At 41.6% G+C, this 22296-nt stretch overlaps 1 protein-coding gene across 3 annotated transcripts in view; it reads left to right on the top strand.

The window, feature by feature from the left end:
* Positions 1 to 22106, top strand: part of RASGEF1A (RasGEF domain family member 1A) — a 264654-nt gene extending 242548 nt beyond the window's left edge. For all 3 annotated transcript variants that reach the window (XM_018555935.1, XM_018555934.1, XM_018555936.1), the window contains 11 exons: positions 1321 to 1449; positions 7687 to 7824; positions 9305 to 9526; positions 10318 to 10398; positions 11014 to 11106; positions 13132 to 13234; positions 14154 to 14233; positions 16086 to 16277; positions 17860 to 17983; positions 19304 to 19376; positions 21931 to 22106. In XM_018555935.1, the coding sequence (XP_018411437.1) occupies positions 1321 to 1449; positions 7687 to 7824; positions 9305 to 9526; positions 10318 to 10398; positions 11014 to 11106; positions 13132 to 13234; positions 14154 to 14233; positions 16086 to 16277; positions 17860 to 17983; positions 19304 to 19376; positions 21931 to 21955 (1260 nt within the window). In that variant the 3' untranslated portion in view covers positions 21956 to 22106. The remainder of the gene's footprint in view (positions 1 to 1320; positions 1450 to 7686; positions 7825 to 9304; positions 9527 to 10317; positions 10399 to 11013; positions 11107 to 13131; positions 13235 to 14153; positions 14234 to 16085; positions 16278 to 17859; positions 17984 to 19303; positions 19377 to 21930) is intronic.
* The last annotated feature ends 190 nt before the right edge of the window (positions 22107 to 22296 follow it).

Here is a 22296-nt window from a genome sequence, read left to right as displayed (position 1 = left end):
GGTAACACTGGCGGAGAGACTCTGTACTAGATGGAGAGATTCTGTACTAGATGTAAGGTATAGGTAACACTGGAGGAGAGACTCTGTACTAGATGGAGAGATTCTGTAATAGATGTAAGGTATAGGTAACACTGGAGGAGAGACTCTGTACTAGATGGAGAGATTCTGTACTAGATGTAAGGTATAGGTAACACTGGAGGAGAGACTCTGTACTAGATGGAGAGATTCTGTACTAGATGTAAGGTATAGGTAACACTGGAGGAGAGACTCTGTACTGGATGTAAGGTATAGGTAACACTGGAGGAGAGACTCTGTACTGGATGTAAGGTATAGGTAACACTGGAGGAGAGACTCTGTACTAGATGGAGAGACTCTGTACTAGATGTAAGGTATAGGTAACACTGGAGGAGAGACTCTGTACTAGATGGAGAGATTCTGTACTAGATGTAAGGGTATAGGTAACACTGGAGGAGAGACTCTGTACTAGATGGAGAGATTCTGTACTAGATGTAAGGGTATAGGTAACACTGGAGGAGAGACTCTGTACTAGATGGAGAGATTCTGTACTAGATGTAAGGGTATAGGTAACACTGGCGGAGAGACTCTGTATTAGATGGAGAGACTCTGTACTGGATGTAAGGTATAGGTAACACTGGAGGAGAGACTCTGTACTAGATGTAAGGGTATAAGTAACACTGGAGGAGAGACTCTGTACTAGATGTAAGGTATAGGTAACACTGGAGGAGACTCTGTACTAGATGTAAGGTATAGGTACCACTGGAGGAGAGACTCTGTACTAGATGTAAGGGTATAGGTAACACTGGAGAAGACTGTACTAGATGTAAGGGTATAGGTAACACTGGAGAAGACTGTACTAGATGTAAGGGTATAGGTAACACTGGAGAAGACTGTACTAGATGTAAGGGTATAGGTAACACTGGAGAAGACTGTACTAGATGTAAGGTATAGGTAACACTGGAGAAGACTGTACTAGATGTAAGGGTAACACTGGAGGAGAGACTTTGAAGTAGTCATAGGTGTAAGTATGTACCAGAGGAGGTGAGACTGACATGCAGACACAAAGTTGTGTTTCCTTGTATTGATTCTTCAAGCTAATATTATAGCTGCCATGTGTTTGTATTGTGTACAATATCTGAATATTATAGATATTATGGAGGGTTGTAGATCTTGTACCCAAAAATGTAGAGAGTAATGTAGAGATTAAGTCCCCGGCTGTAACTGTGTAAGGTAAACCACGGTTGTCACCATAGTGGTCTGAACTATACATCTTATCATTTCACATCTGCTTCTCCCCCTTAGAGAACGTATATCTTCACCTTCCTGCTGAGCTCACGTGTCTTCATCCACCCCTATGAGATCCTTGCGAAAGTGGGACAGATCTGCATCAAACAGAAACAACAGCTGGAAGCTGGGACGGAGGCTGACAAGGTAAAAAAGACTGATGTGCCTCACTGCAGGCATGCACCGGCCTCACAGGGGTCCCATACTGCCTGTGTATGCACCATAGAAAATAAAGGAACAGAAGCTTGCCTAGAAGATATGTTCCAAAATATTAACATAAATATATATATTGTACATTTTCTTATTGTCTATATACAGTGCTGTATATCTTATAGATCTCTTTTTTAAGTAAAAACTATTATCATGATGAAAAAGAGGCTTGCGTAAGCTAATCCTCTCAGTATTTCCAGGGAAATAAAGTAAATATAAAGGCCTAAAACTGAACTTTAGGCAAGCAGCTACACATTTGAAATACATATATGAGAACCGTGTTACCTGCCAAATGATTTGGATTTCTCTCCAGCCAGTCCTGAGATTTATACAGGTCTGCCACACAACTTATTTATTAATGACATCGGGGAGGGTGTTAACAGCGATATTTCCGTGTTTGCGGATGACACCAAAATAGGGAGGGTAATAGACACGGACTTAGACACTATAACATTACAGGAGGACCTGGATAAAATAGGGGAGTGGGCATTAATGTGGCAGATGAGGTTTAATGTCGCTAAATGCAAAGTAATGCACTTTGGAATTAAAAATAAACAAATGGGTTATACAATTATGGGTATGCCGCTGGGGAAGTCAGAAATGGAGAAGGATTTGGGGGTCATTGTAGACCACAAACTGAAAGGTAGTTTGCAGTGCCAGGCTGCTGTAAACAAAGCTAGCAGGGTCTTGTCCTGTATTAAAAAGGGGATGTATTGCAGGGACAAGTCTATAATTTTGCCACTTTATAGATCATTGGTTCGACCTCATCTGGAGTACGCGGTCCAGTTCTGGTCACCAGTACTAAGAAAAGATGTCCTTGAGTTGGAAAAAGTCCAGCGAAGGGCAACCAAACTAATTAGGGGCATGGAGGACCAGAGCTACGAGACGAGGCTACTAAATTTAAACATGTTCACATTAGAGGTGAGGAGATTAAGGGGGGATATGATTTCCATGTACAAAATGTTTAATGGTGGTAGCAACATTAGCGATAAACTGTTTAAAATTAACTCCGTTACAAAAACTAGAGGCCATCACCTAAAATTGGTGGAAAAAAAATTCCAGCACAAGGGGCGAAGGGGGTTCTTCACAGTAAGATCAGTTAGGGTCTGGAACTCACTGCCACAGGCGGTGATTTCAGCAAATAATGTGGAATTGTTCAAGAAACTTTTGGACGATTTCTTAAGGGACCGTAATATACAGGGGTACGGGTACTCCTAGAATGAGATCCTAATAGGTTGGACTTGATGGACTAATGTCTTTATTCAACCTCAAATACTATGTTACTATGTAACAGCGCAGTAAGTCCTTTTTCTCTACTGCACTTTAGCAATACAGCCTGGTCGCTTCTGATTGGACAGCGAGGGAGCAGCAACAGACTTTGAGGGCAGCTCTTTGCTTCCTCCTAGTCTCAGCATGTTTCTTGTTAACATATTTGCACCCCTGATTGGTTCCCAGTATTACTTCTCCCTCTCCTAAGTCGGAATGTACAGTGTATTCCAAAAGGCTGATATCAAGTCACTTTTAAGTGCTTATGCTAGTTACATTTAAAAATACAATGGTTTGTTATTAAATACATATGTGCATTATTTGGTATTGGAGTTCAGAGTAAATGTAAATGCTTTATATATAGTATATACAGTATGAACCTGACTTTCATGATAAGCCACAGACATGACACCCTTTAGGGGCCATGACATGTCAGCTTACATTAAATGTGATGGAGATTGTCCCTTGGCCCAATGCCTGGGGCCGCACAGTCACGTACAATAATAGAATTCCTTCTGTCTTCTCCATAGGACGTAGTGATTCAGTGTATATTGCCAATGCTGCAGTGACACTGATGCTACAGGACTGGACACTGATATATGTATATATGCTTAAGGTAGCCACATTATACTCTCAGCAATGGCTAGCCATTAAAGAGGACCTGTCGTTAAAATTCACATGAACCAAAAAGTCCATATGTAAGCATTACCAATTGGTGTGTATTATTTTAAGCAAGAAGTTCTCCTAATTTGATCACAATCCTTGACAAGTTAGGTCATAGGATCTTTTTTTTAAATGGGCAGACACTAGAGACTGCAGAGGGTCAACTGATTTCACACAGCCTGACCCTGAGTGGGGAATGTCCATTACAATAAAAGAATCAACAGGACATAACCTTGTGCAGCCCTGCTATGCATGAAGCAGAGCGTACATATGTAATCAAATATGGCTGCCCCAATTCCAAGCTATACACCTACTGGGTTTGCAGTACATAAACATGCATTCAGTGGATCATTTTTTACAGTAAATATCACAGAGTTTGACTTTAATTGTCTGTAGAATTTCCCCGTGCCCTTTTTTGTGGGCTGTTTAATATGTGGACGTCACTCTCATGCATGTGGCTTTCCTCAGACTTTCCACACGGCATAAGTGAAAGTGTGAACAGCTTTCTCATGTACCAGTATGGTATGTTTTGTGTTCAGTATGTGTGTGTGTGACGTATAGAACGGGGGGCGGCGCGGCCCACGGGGAGGGGGCTTGCATGGTATGACAAGTGACTTCCACAGGAAGCAACAGTCTAATTATATGTCTGCCTACACACCACTTCCTTCTAGCCTCCCCGTGTCACTGCAAACACCGACTGACTGGGCCGTGTTTATGTACATACAGTGTGAAGTTTTTACACGTGTGTCCCCTTCCAGCTACATTGTTGGGCTTATCCTCTTATTGACCTCAGGAAACAGATCTACTATTGGGTGCTGTCCTTCTGTGTGTCCTCCCGATGTCAGCCATTTCTGACCCACAGTTTAAGGCCCCCTTCACACCGAAGCGCGAGTGTAGCCAGGCAATGTAGCCCATTTGTACATGCAAACGCATGCCTTGTAGTACAGGAGCAGAATCATGCATTTTTGGCCATATAGACTTAGTAATAGAGACGCCTGAAGAACGCACATGTTTTTGAAGCATTTTTTTAGGTGCTTCCATTCAATGCTATGGGGACAAAAACACCCCAAAAGAAGCTCATGTACTTTTTCAACTTTCACACAACAGGTGACAAGCAACATAGCGCTCAGGCAATTGAGAATGATAAGATTCTTCATCTTGAGCGTTGTCACGCTTCAGGAATCATGCAGCAAAATGCTTAGGTATGAATGGGCCCTTTGAGATTCTGCCAGGATCCAATGAGAGCAGGTCCCAGTTATGGAGCACGCTGACCGGCCGGTAATCGTGTGACTAATGGCTTGTTGCACTCTGTTGCTTGTGGGTCTTATCAGTTTACAGGCAACAAGTAACACAAGTGGTGTAATTCTACAAATAGCAGAAGTGTCTTACTGCATTATATGTTTTTGTACAGTAAAACAACCGCAAAGAAAAAAATTCATTCAGTTGTCGAGGAGAAACATGATCTCTTACCTTTTATAATATACATGTACAGTCAAGATGAATTAAAAATATATAGTATTTATGGCATTTTACCCTGCAGACCCTTTCCTTATTTGCTTGTGTAACACACTACAGGGTCTATGTATAAAAACATTGCATAGCTTGTTCATCCAGAGAAACAGCAGGTACATTCATTCTGTGTATCTTACCCATTTGTTGTGAGAATGGGGTAAAAGTGAATAGAGAATATACCACATTATGGCCACTAGAGGGAGCTGAGGATCATAGGAAATAAATACATGTTAGCAATGAGATAATATTCACAAAGGGTGAAGAGTTTGGAGAAGGTAGGAGAAGTGAATAACCCTTAAAATGTTACAATTCAAGAGACCATTGGAGGAAATGATCATATAAATGTAACCACTGATACTATGATAGTGATCGCAATGGTTACCTCTATAGGCTCGTTCTTTCCAGAGTTCTCTTGAATGATATGCTGTTTTTCACATGTAATTATTTCCTATGATCCTCAGCTTCAGCTAATGGCCATAATGCGGTATGTTCCCTATTGAAACACATTCGCCCAGAAGAGAAATTACAATAGGAACATTCGTTTTTGCCCCATTCTCACAACAGCTGGTTTACTTGCACAGAATGAATGTACATCATGTTTCACTGGAGGAAAGAGCCATCAAATGTTTTTTTTAAGTAGACCCCATGGTAAACTGAAAAGTGCATGCTTATATTGTGACCAAGTAATACACACAAAATATAAATATCACCTATATTTGTGTTATATATATATAATGTCCCTGTGTGCAGGAGATGATTAGAGTTGTACATGGACAGCAAAAATTACTGTTCACAAAATGTTGGCAAATAGCAAATCTGGTAATAAAGGGGTTAAGCATCAGTTTAACAAAAAATGGAAAAATGAGGATTTTATGCAATGGGAAATCTTGGTTTCTATGGGCACTTGTGCTTTGCTAGTTGTCAGGACTCCTTTGCAGTGTCATACACTAACAGTGATTTTTGTGATATAAAAATAATGGAATTCAGATATCGATAGCAGAATGTTTGTCGGCAGGAAACATTGATGGTTTTTGGCTGGTTCTTAGATTTCAGGGCGGGAGCGCTGCTCACCCTGAGCCCAGGCCTGTGACATCATCCCTGTTAACTACTAAACATGTTCACATTAATGCAAAGTGACACATGACACAGACGCGAGGACTTGTGACTCATACCCTGCTTTCCTCCTACTGCTGTTGGAGCTATTTGTAGGCAGACAAAGCCACTGACCCCTGTGTAGGCATGGCCTAGCCACAGATCTGGAATATGTGACACAAAGCAGATTGCTGTATTTATTACCTGTATAGTGTGCCCATTAGGCTTCTTGTGTTTTTACAAGTACGGTATAGAAAATGTAGCAGGAAATGTAATTATTAAGGCATGTAAACTGTCACACAGTAGGTTGCCTTTTGTATCCTAGGGGCAGCAATGTTTATGCAGCAACAGTCACCGGATCATAGAAAACAATATAGTTTAGTAACCTTATAAATGAAGATGTTTTGACCTCCTGGAGAGTAGTCCTAGTTCTATCTCCTCTCTGGAAGACTATCATGAAATGCGTGTTTATATGGGCCAGTGACACCTGTATAACTGCTATATAGGTGCTATGTACATGGACCATGCATTGCTGGTTGGCTAGGTATGTGGGTGGCCCCCTCCTCCTCTCACTCACGGCCTTTTTGTCCCAGATGGTGAGCACTCCAACTTTTCTCTGAGAGTACATGTTCCGATAGATCCAGTTATCAGTGTCTGGCATACCATCTCATCCATAGAGTGAGGAGCGCAGGCTATAGCTGTATTGGGTCAGGATGCCTATTCGATCTTCATTCCTGATCAATTGAACGGGCATCCAATCCACATAGGATTACATACTGCTGATTATTCTGAACGATATAATAATGTCAACTTGTCATAACAGAAATACAGAGGCTGCCATTGCTGAGATGGACATCTGAAAATAGGAGTTTTCTGACTGCTCTGCTGACCTCTGGCTTTAATATATTCAGCGTCGCAGACCTGGAACAAGGAAAATTGGGAGTCCTTATTTACAGACTTGTTTAGGGTCAGAAACTCTCTGTATCGAAGCAAGAGATTTTGCATGACTGCCAGACAATGTGCATTTTTAGAAGAGGTCAACAGTGTCAGGCTTTATGTCAACCTCTTTAAAGAGGAACTCCAGGAATTGACGAAATAACCCTTGCAGTGTGGCTGCCCTTGTTTTGGTCTAGGGTTGGATGTATACTCACCTGATCTGCAGGTATACTCACCTGATGCTCGGTCCCTCTAGACTGCTAGACCGGTCCACGAAGCCTCTTCTCCCACAGACTCCAGCAGTCTAAGCCCCGCTGACATCATCATGTCTCTGAGGGGCATACCACAGCCGGATGGAGGGGGGGGGGGTATGCAGTCTCTGCCGCAGGATCGAGGATCAGGTGAGTATATCTTCTGTATTCCGGCCCCTAGACCAAAAGGAGCAGTTAACCCTTGCAGTGAGGGTGTAGCCCCACAGCAAGGGTTAGTTTTGTTAATAGCTGGAGTTCCTCTTTAATCACTGTGGTACTTTTTTCCCAATGATATAGAGCCCAGACAATATTACCAACATAATAGGTGTATGAGAGTTCTGACCCCTCCCTAATTTTCCTGAAGATACAATGTATTGGCATTATTTCAAGTCGTACATGATTGATCAGTAACATATCCCTAATGCCTAATTTTCTTGTCTTTTGAAATCCACAGGCCAAGCTGAAATCTTTTGCTGCTAAGATCATCCAACTTCTGAGAGAGTGGACAGAGACGTTTCCCTTCGATTTCCAAGATGAGAGGGCCAGGAAAGAGCTGAAGGAGATCGCCCAGAGAATCACACAGTGTGATGAGGTGAGAAGCACTAGCCCCCCCCCAGTCACTTCCATTCTAACATGTTCCTTTCCACTCTATAATGCAGCAGAACAGGAAGACACGCTGACACCGGCACTAGCCTAGGTCAGGCCCCAATCTTACTATTTTATCTTTATTCATGCAGACTGTTTTGTTTGTCTACATTCTTTTCCCCTAGCAAGAAGAAAAATATACAATGTATCTCTTTCTTCTTACAGAGGAGAAAAACATTGGGGAGAATTCTATAGCAAATGATCATTGTGACAGCTAATCACAGGCTATGTCAGCAATAATGTGATCAAGAGCCATTCCTCCCGCCTCCCAAATCATTAGTATGAGAGTATTAGGAGTATTAGCTTTTTGTTTACACAGTTCCATGACTCCTCAGCAGTTGCTCATCTCAGTGACTCATACCTTATCAGAGGGCTCAGTCCTGAGTTCCAGCTGTGCAGACATAGCCTGAAAGCAAGCAGCTCCCTTTTCAGCTAACCCCTACTGCTGTGGGAACCCTTTGTTGTGTATTAAAGTTTTCTTTGTAAAACAAAGTTTGTACAGATAGCAATAACAGATTGATTTCAATCCATTAAAAACACATGGCCTTGCTATACAAATAGAGTGACTCAGAATCATGGTAAGTATTCATTAGCAAGGCAAAAGAGCACTTAACTACAGCCACCATTCAGCACTCAGTTTAATCAAATCTGATACTAGGGGTTACTGCAGTGTACCTAACATTTCTACTTGAGACTACATCACCTGTGTCCTCATCTCAGACAGGCAAAGCAGACCCGAGGGGGTTAATCCGCTTTATTGTTTTTAACAGCCATAATCTAAAACATAAAGGATGGCGGCAGCAAGTTAGCCGCTGGATCGTCAGAGTAATGAAAGCACTGCTCCGCTTCAGATGCAGAAAGACAGATAATTTCACGCAATTAGTCTCCATTTCATTTATCATCCGCTCTTCCTGCCGGCACGAGCCAAGCACTAAGAAAGGGGCTTTTGTTATCTGTTTGAGAAGCTGATTCAGAGTGAATGCTGTTCCTGGACATCATCACTGTACCATCTGCCCTCAACAGTGCTCCAGCCGCGAAAACATAATGTGCACACGCTGCTAATAAACAATAAGTTCATTTGTATTCCGAAGTTCGTTGCCTCCATTCAGTAAACAATACGATTTGGGAGGATTTTATACAGCTAGCAATGACCTTGCTTCATAAGGTTCCTTCCACAGTCAGTAATCGGAAGCTGAGCTGCGGCTGGGCAGCTGTTGAGGGAGTACCATCTCCTACCCTTACAGGGCACACTGAGGTCTGTGTTTCCTGGTGAGGCATACATACACATAGCCCAGGTCTTTCACCTAAAGAAATGTGTCAATGACCATAGGAGCACAATAGGATTATGAAATTATAGCTGTGTTACTTGGTTGTTATATGCATTCTCTGTGCAATGTAGTCAATTGTTTTTGTACTTGTTTGTTTAGGAGAATGGAACAATCAAGAAGAGCATCAGTCAGATGATGCAGAATGTGCTCCTCGCCCTGTCCACGCGGGGCCAGTACCAGGAGGTCCGAGAGAAGATCCGCCAACCAGTCACTGATAAAGGGACTATTCTTAAAGCTAAACCCCAGTCTGCCCAAAAGGACATCCTGAGTGTGTGTGGAGATCCACTCATCTTAGCCCAGCAGCTTACGACAATCGAATTGGTGAGTCTGGTACTAGATAATGTTAGAAGATTTGATGGGGTTAGTAAGGTCAGTGATCCCACACTTTTTCACTGGGGTCTCACCTGCCAAACCCAACTGACTCTTGAGCTTCTCATGCTAAAATGGTTGCCCACTGTGCACTCGCTTATTAGCTTCTCTTTACACCCCTGTGCACCCACTTATTAGCTTCTCTCCACCTTCTTCACCCCTCTGTGCACCCACTTATTAGCTTCTCTCCGCCTTCTTCACCCCACTATACCATTCTCTATTAGCTTCTTTCCTCATTCTTCGCCCCACCGTGCACCCTTTATTATCTATTTTCTACATTCTTCACCCCACTGTACACACCTTTTATTAGCTTCTTTTCACATTTTTCACCCCACATTTTTAGCTTCTTTCCAGCTTCTTCATCCAGTTGAGCACCCCTTTATTAGCTTGTCTGCACCTGATTCAAACCACAGTGCACCCCTTTATTAGCTTTTTTCTACCTTCATTCCACCATGCACCCCTTTTATTAGCTTGTCTTCACCTGATTCACCCCAACGTGCACCCACTTATTAGCTCTTTTCACCTGCACCACGCTGTGCACCCCTTATTAGCTTCTTTATATCATCTCCACCCCACCATGCTCCCCTTTATCAGAACATGTAATGCCAGGACAGGTTTCCTTTTAAGGGACCCACACGCTCCTCAGCTAGAACATGGGCACACCTCACCGAACAGCTGTTTTATAGGACTAGAGAATTACATTCCTTTGATAACCCTTTTTGTGTTTTATTGTCTTGTTTTAGGAACGGTTAGGAAACATTTATCCCGAGGATCTCATGCAGATTATAACTCACATGGACTCCTTGGATAAGGATAACCACAAGGTATGGTAGTAAGTTAAGCAGTGCACTTAACATTGTGTCCAGAATAAAGCCATATTTCTATTTCATTTTCATCCAATTTTAAACTCTGTTTGATAATTAATTAGACTTGAAATGAATGGACAATATGACATACACTATACCTAGTTTTTAAAGCCCATTTGAAATGTCAAACCCTTTTATCTCTTTATAGTCCTGTACTCCCCCAAAAATGTATTCTTCTATCAGTTCAGAAACGCAGCTTCCTGCCCTCGCACAGCAGTGCTCTGTCTTGCCAGAGCTGAGTAACCGGGAAGTACTGTTATCCGGCATCTACCGTTCCCCGTGGATTCCGGATAACTGGGAATTTACTGTATTTAGACTCCCTGTACAGCGGTTGTAAGGAAAGTGGAAGTAAGACTATAAAAATGGCAGTTGCAGGTACAGATTCTGATCAGATATGCATGTTGGGGATTTCAGTTATTAAAATATGATAATCTCAAAGGCTAACCATCTTTGTGGGAAACGTTACGGGGTTCCAGTTTGGATGTAGCGCTTTTTTTTATTTCCGTCTTGAGAACACAGCCTTCATACCCATGTGCTTTTGTTACTAAATTAGATACTCGTATTTTTCACCAGTGCCGAAGTGATGTTACCAAGACCTATAACCTAGAAGCCTACGACAACTGGTTTAACTGCCTCAGCATGCTGGTAGCGACAGAAATCTGCAGGGTGAGTTGTATGCGACAGTGACCTCATACTACTTTTATTATCTCAGTAGTCATCTTAATAACAAGGGATCTGGGCCAGATTTTCTTGTTATGTCAGCGGTACTTTATTATGCTTTTATGAAGTGAGTGACAGAACAGCCACAACCCATCATACCAGATCCTTCCCAGTGAAAGTGAAATACTTTTGTAAGAGAAAAGATCCTTTCAGTTTTATTGGGAATAGGTGAATATTAAGTCAGTTGTATCTCATCTTTGCAGCAAACTAATAGATGTATTGCAGTGAGCATTCCATGAGCCATATATAAGGAATGTATTGGGCTTATGAGAAAATAGACATCCCAATGTATTTTAGGAAACACTGGATTATACAATGTTACCCAAATGATAGGTCCACTTAGTTGTAATTTGCATTATGATTGTTTTTGTTGTGTAAATGTCATTTCCACAGTCATTCTATGACTTGCCTTCTGTTTTCTTCTGTGTATGGTGTCAGTGCGAGCTGTGAAATGTAACTTCCTTTTTTCACCAATAAATGCTCAAGCCGCAGAGTGGCGCCCATTGTTAATTCTTAGAAACTGTCTTCCATTCAGCACTTCATACTTCTGGCTGCAGAGACCATCACTTCAGTTTTTGATCCGGTTAAAAATAGAAACACAGTGCAACTTTTTATTTGTCTACATTAGACATATTACATATGTCCACATCAATGTTAGTGTTATGTTTAACAAATACAAAATGCTGTCCTTCTGTGTTTGCTCAATACAGGCAATAAAAATGCAAGGCCTATTCCGATTTGTTTGTACAGTGACAAGGAAGCTTGAAAAGGATTGAAAACTTAATGACACTGCATACAATTGTTACAGTGCACCTGTCATAAGGGGATTGATTTACTAAAGGCAATAAGGCTGTTCACATTGCGAGGGAATTTGCACTTTGCAGGGGAAGTTCTTCTGACTCCGATTATCTAATCAAGTGCAAGCAAAAATGTTTTTTTTTTTTTCCCTTACACATGATTGGGTATACTTTGCAAAGTGAAATATCACCACATTCACCAAGCTAAGGAAACCTTCCGCTACAAAGTGCCAATTCCCTTGCAACGTGAACAGCCTATTAGTAAATCAACCACAAGAAGTACAGGGGCTGCCATTGCTACCTGCTTTTAAGAATGCTTGTGGACCGGTGATGCCTACCTAAAAGAGACCTGTCCCCAGACCATTAGTTTTGACAACAATCTTCTCATAAGACTGTATGTGCATTTACCATGTGTTAGGCATGTTATTTATCTGTAAATGGCTCCCTTATGTAGACATCCAAAATCCCTGTGACTGTTGCATAGTGCCTCTATTGTATTATCTATCAACAGTCCCAGCAGACAGCGCTGTCACTCAAGTGACACTCTATAGTGTTTCTCTATGCTTCTTCCCTGGTTGCTACACAAAAGGTTATGTAGGGTGCAGAGGAGCTGGGTCAGCACAAACTGTAGCCAGGCACCCAGAAGAGGCGAGAGCTATGACAGGCAAAGGAGAGAGGGGACCATGCTAGAAAATTGACTATTCTAAAGCAAGTTTAAAGGAACATTGCAGGCTAATAAAACATTGTTTATAAAAAAAAAAGTAAAACACTGCAAGTAATTAAAATTCTTGATTTATTTGTATGCGTTTCCTTGCAATTTTAGGTTGGTGACAGGCTCTCTTTAAATACTTTTGAGGCTCAGACTTGGAACAAGCATGCTGTAAATGTGTGATAGAAAATTCTCAGCATTCCATATTTCTATACTTGTTCCAGGTCAGCGACTCAGAAAGCATCAAAACCAAAGCATCAGATTGACAGCCAGGGAACTAGCATTCCTTACATGAAGGGGAATTGCAGAATGAATGAACATTAACAATATATTGAAAAGGTCGCTGTACCCGTAAAAATGTCTGTGTGCACATAGTAGAGTGTGAATGAGGCATAGAATCCTATGACTGGAGAATGACCACTGATGGTACATTGTTATTCATGATTGATGTCTTGTGTTCTGTAGGTGGTAAAGAAGAAACAAAGGACAAGGGTGATGGAATTCTTCATAGATGTAGCCCGGGAATGTTTTAACATTGGAAATTTCAACTCTATGATGGCCATCATCTGTAAGTTGTGTTTTTTAATTTATTTTTTAATGATTATATCTGCTTATCTGGTAATTATACTCCATCTTAATCAGAGGTCCCCAGGCCTTAAATATAAGTCACTTTCATCCAGTATATCACAAGCTGCTGTGAGCCATACTGAGCCTGACAACAAATGATTGCTGAAATGGGTGATGCACAAACACTGTGTGGTAAATGATGGATGTGCAATGTGCACAGATTGGGAAATGATTGACCTTGCTCAGCGAAACTCCTTCTTTGGATGCACTTACTATAAGCTTTATATATTGTACTTGTAATTAATATGAAGGATTAGAAAATGAAGTATGGCTAAGCAAGAGATTTACATTCGGCCTGGTATTAGGTGACCCGTATAGCAGAGGCAGTGTGCTTGTGGGCCATTTGACTGATTACATTTACTTCAGAGGGAAGCCCGCTGAACAAATTGAGTGGAGAGACACTTCTGTTTTGCTGATTCACTGGTTTCATGTGTTGGAGGAGCATTTGTAGGTCCTGCTGCCCCTTTGAGTCCCCTCAGAGAATGCTGGAGGGCAACACTAACCAGAACTGGAAGAATACAAATTAAACCAGCACCTAAACTAGAAGAGGAGCAGAGGCATGGATGTACATCACACTCCACCCTCACTCCAGTTCCTACACTGAAAGTCATCTAGCGGTCTTTTCCTGACAACTTCATGGTCATGTTCTTTGTAGCAGTGGCAAAGGGCTGCTTAGTCTTCTTGCTCTGTGTTCTTGCAATATGTCCTAAAAGCTGCCATTCTTAAGAGAATAATGCACAAGTTTATTGTATTGCTCTTTGCTTGAATGCTGTTACAGAATGTTGATCACATTCAGTTTCTGACTGCTAAGCTGACCATTCAGAATCCGATTTTCTTATGCCTCATGTCTTTGGTTATAGCTGGGATGAACCTCAGCCCTGTTGCACGGCTTAAGAAGACATGGTCGAAAGTCAAAACAGCCAAGTTTGATGTACTAGAGGTAGGACGAGATTGTATTATATGAATACATATGAATTTGTGTGTTTTCCTTGTGTAGTTTTATAAATGTAAACTGTACTTGACTACTTTACCACACAAAAACCTTCAATGGAGAGGACAGTCACATTGTAGTGTCTTCAGTGCTAAGGTGATAAACTGCTTAATGTGACATGACCGAATGACTGCGTACTGTTTATTGAGTACTGTGACATGACCCAGTGACTGCATATACTGCCTTCTCTGACATGACCCAGTGACTGCATATACTGCCTTCTCTGACATGACCCAGTGACTGCATATACTGCCTTCTCTGACATGACTCAGTGACTGCATATACTGCCTTCTTTGACATGACCCAGTGACTGCATATATTGCCTACTGTGACATGACCCAGTGACTGCATATACTGCCTGCTGTGACATGACCCAGTGACTGCATATACTGCCTTCTCTGACATGACCCAGTGACTGCATATACTGCCTACTGTGACATGACCCAGTGACTGCATATACTGCCTGCTGTGACATGACCCAGTGACTGCATATACTGCCTTCTCTGACATGACCCAGTGACTGCATATACTGCCTACTGTGACATGACCCAGTAACTGCATATACTGCCTACTGTGACATGACCCAGTGACTGCATATACTGCCTACTCTGACATGACCCAGTGACTGCATATACTATGTACTGTGACATGACCCAGTGACTGCATATACTATGTACTGTGACATGACGCAGTGACTGCATATACTACCTACTGTGACATGACCCAGTGATTGCACATCCTGCCTACTGTGACATGACCCAGTGACTGCATATACTATGTACTGTGACATGACCCAGTGAGTGTATATACGACATACTGTGACATGACCCAGTGAGTGTATATACTGCCTACTGTGACATGACCCAGTGACTGCATATACTATGCACTGTGACATGACCCAGTGACTGCATATACTATGTACTGTGACATGACCCAGTGACTGCATATACTATGCACTGTGACATGACCCAGTGACTGCATATACTATGCACTGTGACATGACCCAGTGACTGCATATACTGCCTACTGTGACATGACCCAGTGACTGTATGCATTGTTGTGTATTCACTTTGTGTTCCACTAAAAATTCTAATAGGTACACAGTGAAGAAGTCCTTGAAAAAACTGCAAGTCCAGTTTTCTGTCTGTTTTGGCGCATTACCATCCCATTCCAATGAATGGGCTACCTTGATGCAAAACATGTTAATGCACAATATAATGCACATGCATTAATACACTGCAGCAGACTAGAAAGATCTGAATAGGCCCTTATTACTTGCTAGAACACTGTGACCTCTCACCTATTTCATCTACAGTTATAACCTATAATTATATGTTATTGGTGGGAAAAACTGAGCTATAGCACCTTCTAGTGGCCACAAAGAAAATGACAGCCGAGACGTTTTTATTATTCTGATTGTACAGCTCACTCTTATTAAGTATATTAAGTAGTCATACTACTGCAATTACTATTTTATCTGAATACTACAAACGTTATGTATCAACATTGCTTTTATGACTGCAGCTGTGTGTGACATGAAGCGTACTAGCTTTGACTTTGCAGTATAATGCACATCTGATCCATAGTAAACCTTTGCTGCTTTATGTATTACTGTATACTGGGACTCGTATAGTCTTCTGCCTCATAAATTGTTAATTGCGTAGTGGGTGCAATATGTCTCTTCAGTTTGCTATTTGTTAATTCATACAGTTTGCTGAGGCTCTGTGATAATATTTATATACTTATGCATGTTATGGGATTATAGTGCTATTAAGCTGTTATGTTTTTCTCCAATTGGTAGCATCACATGGATCCATCCAGTAATTTCTGCAATTACCGCACAGCACTCCAGGGGGCGACACAAAGGTCTCACAGTGCTAACAGCAGCCGGGAGAAAATTGTTATCCCAGTTTTCAACCTGTTCATCAAAGATATCTTCTTCCTGCACAAAATCCATTCCAATCGTTTACCTAATGGACACATCAATTTTAAGGTAAAGTAAATGCATTTGTACACACACACACACACACACACACACACACACACACACACACACTTGCATAACATCCCATGTTTGCAGCAAGCGGTTTTTGCCTGAAATGGGCCAAATAAAGTTTCAGCAACAGGTTTGGTATGTTGAGGCAGTATAGCAGCTTTTATGTTCTATGTACACAGTGCGTAAAGATCAGTAAACTTGTGCAGCATTACGGTCCATAAGATCAAAATAAAAAGATCTACATCTGAGTTCCTGTGTATGATTGTATCATACTCTGTACGTATGTAAATGTTTGTGCTGTTTACATGCATACAATGCAAATGCACTCTATTGGAGCGGCCTTTGTTCTTGCAATAAAGGACACTAGGCAGCAGGGCATCCTCCAATGCCAGGATACAGGCAATTCAAGCTACCTAGAGTACATTGCTGCTAGGACACAGGCAGCTCAAGTTGCCTGGAGCCCTTTGCTCCTAGAATGCAGGCATCTCGAGCTGCCTGGAGTTCTTTGTTGCTAGAATGCAGGCAGCTCTTTGCTGCCTAACATCCATCATTGCTAAGATGCAGGCTGCTCGAGTTGCAGAGCATCTACTGTTGCTAGGATGCCGGCTGCTCTAGCTGCATAGCATCCATTGTTGTAAGTATGCAGACAGCTTGAGGTGCCTAGAGCCCACAGTTGCCAGGTTGCAGGCAGCTTGAGCTTTCTAACGTCCATCGTTGCTGGGATGCAGGCTGCTCTAGCTGCATAGCATCCATTGTTGCAAGTATGCAGACAGCTTGAGGTGCCTAGAGCCCACTGTTGCCAGGTTGCAGGCAGCTTGTGCAGCCTTATGTCCTTTGTTGCTATGATGCAGGTTTAAGCTACCTAGCATCCTAGCAGCTATTATAGCACCTTTTGTACTTTACTCTGTATGTGTGTGTAGATTTGCACAAACATTACAAGGGTACAGAGTATAGAGCACATGTTATGCTGGAAAAGTATTGTCATATGGCCTTTTGCATGAGCCCTAACAGATGTAGTGCTGATCTCATTGTTCCTGCGTGGTTTTACTTAACTGGGCTTTCATATTCTACACTGGGGGGTGGAATTTATCAAAACTCTGGAGCACTTGCCATGGCAACCAATCAGCTTCTCTCTTCTTTGCTCAGTCAAGCTTTGAAAATGAAAGGTGGATGCTGATTTCCACGGTACCTGCTCCATATTCTGTCTGCCCCAATTGTGATAAATTCCCCTCATGTGTACTGATCCCTATTCCACCATAGAATGCTGATTGACATCGCAGGCCATGTAGCGTATGCAAGAGTGCAATTTATTCTCTGGATCACAACAAAGCGGAGGGGAGACCACAACCAATACGCCTGGCTGTCAGCAACATTGACATTATAGGTTTAACGTTGTCATGTTTCAGAAGAAGAATGATGTGATTTCTGTTTTTTACTTCCTAGTAATTAGTAGAGATCTTTATGTATCAAATGAACATGTGTCGTCCTTCAGCCTTATTGTTAATGACTGCACATTCCACAAGTGTTTTGTTCAGCCATGTTTTCCCAGTGACATATAAATACCGGCTTTCTCTTACAGAAATTCATGGAGATCTCCAGGCAGATTCACGACTTCCTCACCTGGAAACAGGTGGAATGTCCATTTGAAAAAGACAAGAAAATTCAGACATACCTTCTCACTTCACCAATTTATACAGAAGAAGGTGAGCGCATGTCCAGTCACTATCACGCTGAGGTGGTGTTATGCGATTGTGCAAACCAGTCTTATCAAAGATTAGCTAAACAACCAGATCCACTTCCACTGGCATGTTCCTTTGCAAGCTGTTAGCATGTGTGCAGGCAGTGCATCCCTTTTCCTTCCCATGTACCCAAAACCCAGTATACACAGTCATGCGTTTATTGTGTGTGCATTCTTACAAAGCCTATTGGTAGCCTATGCCCTTGGTGGCCCAGTAATAGATGATTTATAAGCTGAACACAAGAAAATCAATAGAATCCTCCATGCACTCTAAACAACATGAATAGATGAATCGGCACTGCCAGCTATTGCATTTAGACAGCCACAGCATCCATGGCTGTCAGATTTTCTGAACAGTGACCGCATCTAATAGGAAACCATCTCTATTTGGCCAGTAATTTTCACACCGCTCAGTTAAGATTTTAATTGACTTTTTGTCTACCCACAGCTCACGTTTTGGCGTATTCATCAGTAATCAGACAACATTCGAGCCATGCATAACTAGACTTGGTGCCCCAGTGTAAAATATTATTGCCCTGAGAAGGTTACATGGATCCTGGGAGCTCTAAACATTTACGTTAAGCCTTTCTGACCCATCATAATAGTGGGCCCTTTTGAATACATTCCCAGTCCAATGTATTAATATTCCCTGAGGGAACAGTGTAAACTGTGCACTGCCTAGCTCCTCATGGCCCAAAGTACACACTATCCTAATCGTACAGTACATAGCATAATGCATTTATCATTTCAGAACTGTACTACTTCCTGGCACTTAAAGCAGAAAAGACACATTACCCCCAATAAATCAGGACTATTTTCAACAGCATTATAATTCAAAATGGTAAACAATAAACTATACATGAGAAATGTCAATATCTTCTGTGCTTCCCTGTATGTGAAATGCCATGACATGAATAGTATTACAATGAGAAGCATGTGACCTAACAGGAATTGCATTGGAAATTTTTACCTGAACAAAGATAATTGTATCTATTCAAACACTTGCCCACTCAGTGTCATACTGGGTATAATATAAAGCCATTCCACACTAGTTGGGTCCCATTCACTATCCAAACCTCTACAATCAGTGTTTGGGATGCTTGATATTCAATGTACTGTCATGGAAGGATGACTTTTTCTTTCCCTCTCCTACGCACAGACTTTTCTTTAGGGTAAAAGGTAAAGATTTGAAGAGATAAATGAATGTCAGTGAATGAGAGCTTGGTGAATACAATGTGTATACAATGCACACATCATTTGTAACAATTACCTTTTATTTTTGTAGCTCTCTTTGTGGCTTCTTTTGAAAATGAGGGTCCAGATAATCATATGGAGAAGGACAGCTGGAAGACTCTCAGGTACACATTGACCACTGTTATAAGAGTTCTAGAAGCTGATAGAAGATTGGTATAATATTGCTCAGGGCTGAATGGAAGAGATGTACTGATCTTATTGCAGGAGACAGAAATGTTTTGGGGCGAGCATGCACAGAAATAAAGTGTTTCTATCAGTGTTTTGCAATGTAAGTGGAAGATCACCCTGGAATTACTCACTGAACATTACACAGCCATGTAACACATGTACACTGATAAATGTATAGCACCATGGTTGACTTCTGAGGTGCCTAGAGGTGCCTAGAGCCCACTGTAGGCAGCTTGTGCAGCCTTATGTCCTTTGTTGCTATGATGCAGGTTTAAGCTACCTAGCATGTTTTGGGGCGAGCATGCACAGAAATAAAGTGTTTCTATCAGTGTTTTGCAATGTAAGTGGAAGATCACCCTGGAATTACTCACTGAACATTACACAGCCATGTAACACATGTACACTGATAAATGTATAGCACCATGGTTGACTTCTGTCCACGTTCTGGTTGTCTAGGAATCAGCATTGGACACTGACGGCTATTACCAGCGACACCATACAACTAATGATGGCGCTCAGCCCCCTTCGTGCTATCTACAGCTTGCGATTGCGAAGCCTGACTGAGAAGCTCTTCTTCTGTGCCCTGATGCTGTCAAAGATGTAAATAGCATGAGGAGGGCTGAGCGACACCATAAGTTGTTTAGTGTCTTTGGTAACAGCTAGCAATTTCCAATGCTGATTACTGGACAACCAAAGCGCAGACAGAAGTCAAACATGAAGCTATGTATTTGGCAAGGTACGTGTGTTATATGGCGGCATAATGTCCACCGAGTAATCTTAGGGTGAACTTCCATTTCAATGCTTAGCTCTGTTAGCTGTATCAGGTGCATGTAAATGTGCTGTAGTTTGGGTATCCATATGTCTATTGAGCATTCACCTCAAGTCTGGGTTTACACTGTTGAGGTTCCCTAACACATGTGATGTTACGTGTCAAGGTATGATACATAAAGGTAGCCCGTTCATTTAAATTGGTTGCCTAATGCACAAAAAAGTATGTTTTTTTTGTAACGCATATTAGTGTGTTGGCAAGGTGCATTGGGGTGCCATCAGGAATAAACAGCACTGCTGTACATAACACATACCACAGAACGACAGTGTGTACACAGCCTGAAAAACAGCTGTAAAAGGAATGAAACTGCTAGAAGACCAGCCAATGGCCCCTGGGTTACTATACTCTTGCCAGAAGTAGTTATCATATAGTAAATGGGCTGCTCCAGTGTCATAGATGCTTTGCCAATTTGACAGGAATGGGCAGTGCCTATAGCAATTACGTCAACTAATGCGACTGGCCATAGAAGCGAGATATTCATTTGCAAATGATTTAGTGGGCTATCATAGCTACAACCCTTCTCCCCTAGGGGATATAGGCCTAGTAAACAAAAGGGTAGTGTTCTCTGGAGATCCGAATCCACTCAGTATATCCCTTTATATTGAGTTATAAGTCAAGGTTATCTACATGGTCTTGTAACCAAAGCAATAAATGTAAAAAGAGATCTCAGAGATATAGAATCCCTGATGAAGGTGGTTACATGAAACACCGGGACCAGCGTGTGTATATAAATAAATGTTTATTGCTACAAAGTAATTGAAAACACCATCAAAAAGCTTCTGCCCATTAAAATGACAACAATGTTTGATGGTGTGTTCAATTACTTTGTAGCAATAAACATTTATTTATATACACATATAGGTCCCGATTGGGGTGCTGGTCTTCTATACACAACATAGGTCCCGATATAGGCCTAGTATTTGGCTTCAAAGGGCCAGCCGTTAGAAGTAGTTGTAAACCCCAACTACATGGCATTTAGTTTGCTAAAGCAATTGTGTATCATGAACAACTGCCATTTGTTAGACCAAGTACATGTTTTGAGCTTTTTTTTGCATCACAGTGCTGCTGATCTCCTGCAGCCACTTCTGTCTACATATACGTACTCCAGCAATGGCTGTAAGACATTTAGAAGGGTCGGCGGAAGGAGATACCAGTGGCCCAGGACTGTGCAATTTGTGTTTAAATGGCCACTTGTCTCCATTGAAAGCTTGTGTGACAACGAGGACCAAAATAAGGAGACAGGGACACCCCATAACAGAAAGTGCCTGAACAAGGCGTCTTAGGGGGGGAGGGGGATCAGCAGATCTTTTATTAAAGGCTGGAGATTTAAGAAAATATAAATGATTTTAGAAATATTACCAGCTTGTAGGAGATTTTAGTGATTAGCATCACATCTGCTTTACCCGAGTACAATAGGGGCTGACTGCAACATGCATTACCAGTACACAATATCACCAGTAATGGACATTTTGGGATGGAGAGGGCCAGGCATTATTGCAGTCACTGAACCCCTCATAGACACAAGAGACCACAGTGAGTGATTCCACTCTCCAGGACCCATTTGTTTATTTTGGGTGGACTGACTTGTTAAATAAAGCCAAATGTATGTGCACTTGCCCAGCGGTTTGGGGTGTTAATATATAACGTGTATTTCTTCCTAGGTCAACACTTTTAAACCGAGCCTGAGAAGATCCACAAGATGTCTGAAGCACACACCTACTTTTTTTTTGTTTTGTTCCTGTTGTATTGTGCCAGAATGTTTGAGTCAGGAAGACAATCCTCGCTGGTTGGGGGTCTGCTGATTTTTGTATATAAACTTTTACAAGTCTAAAAAAAATGACCAGTCTATAAATATAATGATATATATATATTTCATGCTGTAAGCACTTAAAAAGAGAAATCTAAAAAAGGGATTCATGTTTTCTTATTATTGTTTATTACAAAAAGGAACCCTTTGCTGCTGGAATGGCCAAAAAAGTGAATGTCTGTCTAAAGTACAGAGTAATAAATGCACTGTATGAGCCTTT

This window comes from Nanorana parkeri, unplaced genomic scaffold, assembly GCF_000935625.1.
Source record: "Nanorana parkeri isolate BGI_ZX_2015 unplaced genomic scaffold, ASM93562v1 scaffold218, whole genome shotgun sequence".
Classification (NCBI taxonomy): Eukaryota; Metazoa; Chordata; class Amphibia; order Anura; family Dicroglossidae; genus Nanorana; species Nanorana parkeri.
This window is presented reverse-complemented; position numbering and strand designations above follow the sequence as displayed.